General features: G+C 60.1%; 1 protein-coding gene across 1 annotated transcript; it reads right to left on the reverse strand.

The window, feature by feature from the left end:
• Positions 1-1,217, reverse strand: LOC310766902 (hemoglobin subunit alpha-like). The gene is made up of 3 exons (XM_083623508.1): positions 558-1,217; positions 328-448; positions 1-218 (listed from the first exon to the last, which is right to left on the reverse strand). The coding sequence occupies exons 1-3, from the start codon at positions 644-646 to the stop codon at positions 204-206; spliced, it is 225 nt and encodes a 74-aa protein (XP_083479634.1). The 5' UTR covers positions 647-1,217; the 3' UTR covers positions 1-203.
• Positions 1,218-1,824: the final 607 nt, after the last annotated feature.

The following is a 1,824-nucleotide window of genomic DNA, read 5'->3' on the forward strand; positions in this document are numbered from 1 at the left end:
GAGAGTCAAGAGCAGGTTTATTGGGGTGTTTGGGGTCGCGGGGCGGCGTCGAGGCGGCTTCTCTGCGGCGGGCTTGGGCTTTTGGGGGGCTAGCGGTACTTGTAGGTCAGCATGACGCCGACGCGGCCCAGGAACTTTTCCATGAAGACGAGGGTGCTGGCCTTGAGGAGCCTCGGGTGGTTGGCGGCGATGGCCACCAGGATTCAGTGGCCCAGCATCTGCGGGAGAGGCGGAGGGGGAGCGTTAAACGGGGCCTCGGACGGAGCGAAGCAGGGATCCAGCCCGCCCGCCCGCTCGGTGCCCCGACGGGGAGCGAGAGCGACTCACCGCGAAGTTGACGGGCTCCAAGCGCAGCTCCTGGGCGTGCAGGTCGCTGAGCTTGTCGAAGGCGCCGGGGGCGATGCCGATCTTGAAGTAGGTCTTAGTGGAGGGGTGCGCCGCGAACATCCTGCAGGAAGAGGAGGAGAGGAGCAGGAAGACGAGGTTCCGACTCCGGCCCGGCCCGGCCCGCGGCCTCGTCCCCGGGAGAGGGTCCCTGCCCGACGGGCTGGGCTTACCTGTTGATGGCCTCGGCGCCGATCTCCGCGGCTTGGAACTGGAGCAGGCTCCGAATACGCATCAAGTAGCTCTCGTCGTCGCTGGTCATCTTGGCAGCTCAAAGTCTCGGGTGCCGTCGGAGCGCGCGCGGCCCTTTTATCCGGGGCGCCTCGCCCCGCCTGGGGCCTCTCCCTCTGTCTCCAGGGGCTCTCCGCCCATCAGCGCCGCCTCTGGGCACCTCCTGGAGAGGAGGGATAGGGGCCTCGCCTGCAGGCTGTTACAGGGAAGGGGCGCCAACTCCTACCATCAGCTGGCTGGGCTCCAGGCAAGCCCGGGAACGCCGCTTCTGTTCCGCCGCACCCCCGGCGTGCGGAGGCTGGCGAGGCTAACGCGGCTGCGTCTTTGCGACCTGGAGGAGCCGCTTCAAAGCAGCCGAACTCAATCGCGAAGCTCCGCAGCGGCCTGGGGCCGGCCCCGATTTCCTCTATCCTAAGGTCTCTCCGTGGCTAAACTGAGCGTCCACGGTGAGAGGCAATGTACCTCTGCAAAGGAAATGTTTTTTTTAAAAAAATAGTCCAGTAGCACCTTAGAAACTCCCTTTTTCTTGGTATTAGCTTTCGTATGTATGCTAATACCAAGAACAATCTTAAGTAAAGGTAAAGGGACCCCTGACCATTAGGTCCAGTCGTGGCGGACTCTGGGGTTGCGGCGCTGATCTCGCTTTATTGGCTGAGGGAGCCAGGGTACAGCTTCCGGGTCATGTGGCCAGCATGACTAAGCGGCTTCTGGCGAACCAGAGCAGCGCACGGAAACGCCACCGGAACAGTACCTATTTATCTACTTGCACTTTGATGTGCTTTGGAACTGCTAGGTTGGCAGGAGCAGGGACCGAGCAACGGGAGCTCACCCCGTCACAGGGATTCGAACCGCTGACCTTCTGATCAGCAAGCCCTAGGCTCTGTGGTTTAACCCACAGCACCACCCGCGTCCCTAAGAACAAACTTAGTTGGTCTCTAAGGTGCTACTGGACTATTTTTTAATTTTTTTATTTCGTTTGCAGAGGTACTGCATCAGACCAACACGGCTACCTACCTGACGCTGAAAACAAGTAACAGGCCCTGCTCTCAAAGCGTCCGCGGGCTTTCAGGAGCCTTTCGACAAAGTACCTCACCAACTACTCCTGAGTAAACTTAGCAGTGAAGGAATAAGAGGAGTTGCTTTCCCTGCGGTTCCTGCATCGCAGGGGCTTGGAACAGATGACATCTGAGGTCCCTTCCAACTCTTCAA

The sequence above is a fragment of the Podarcis filfolensis genome (genome assembly GCF_964270895.1).
Source record: "Podarcis filfolensis genome assembly, chromosome: 7".
Lineage (NCBI taxonomy): Eukaryota > Metazoa > Chordata > Lepidosauria > Squamata > Lacertidae > Podarcis > Podarcis filfolensis.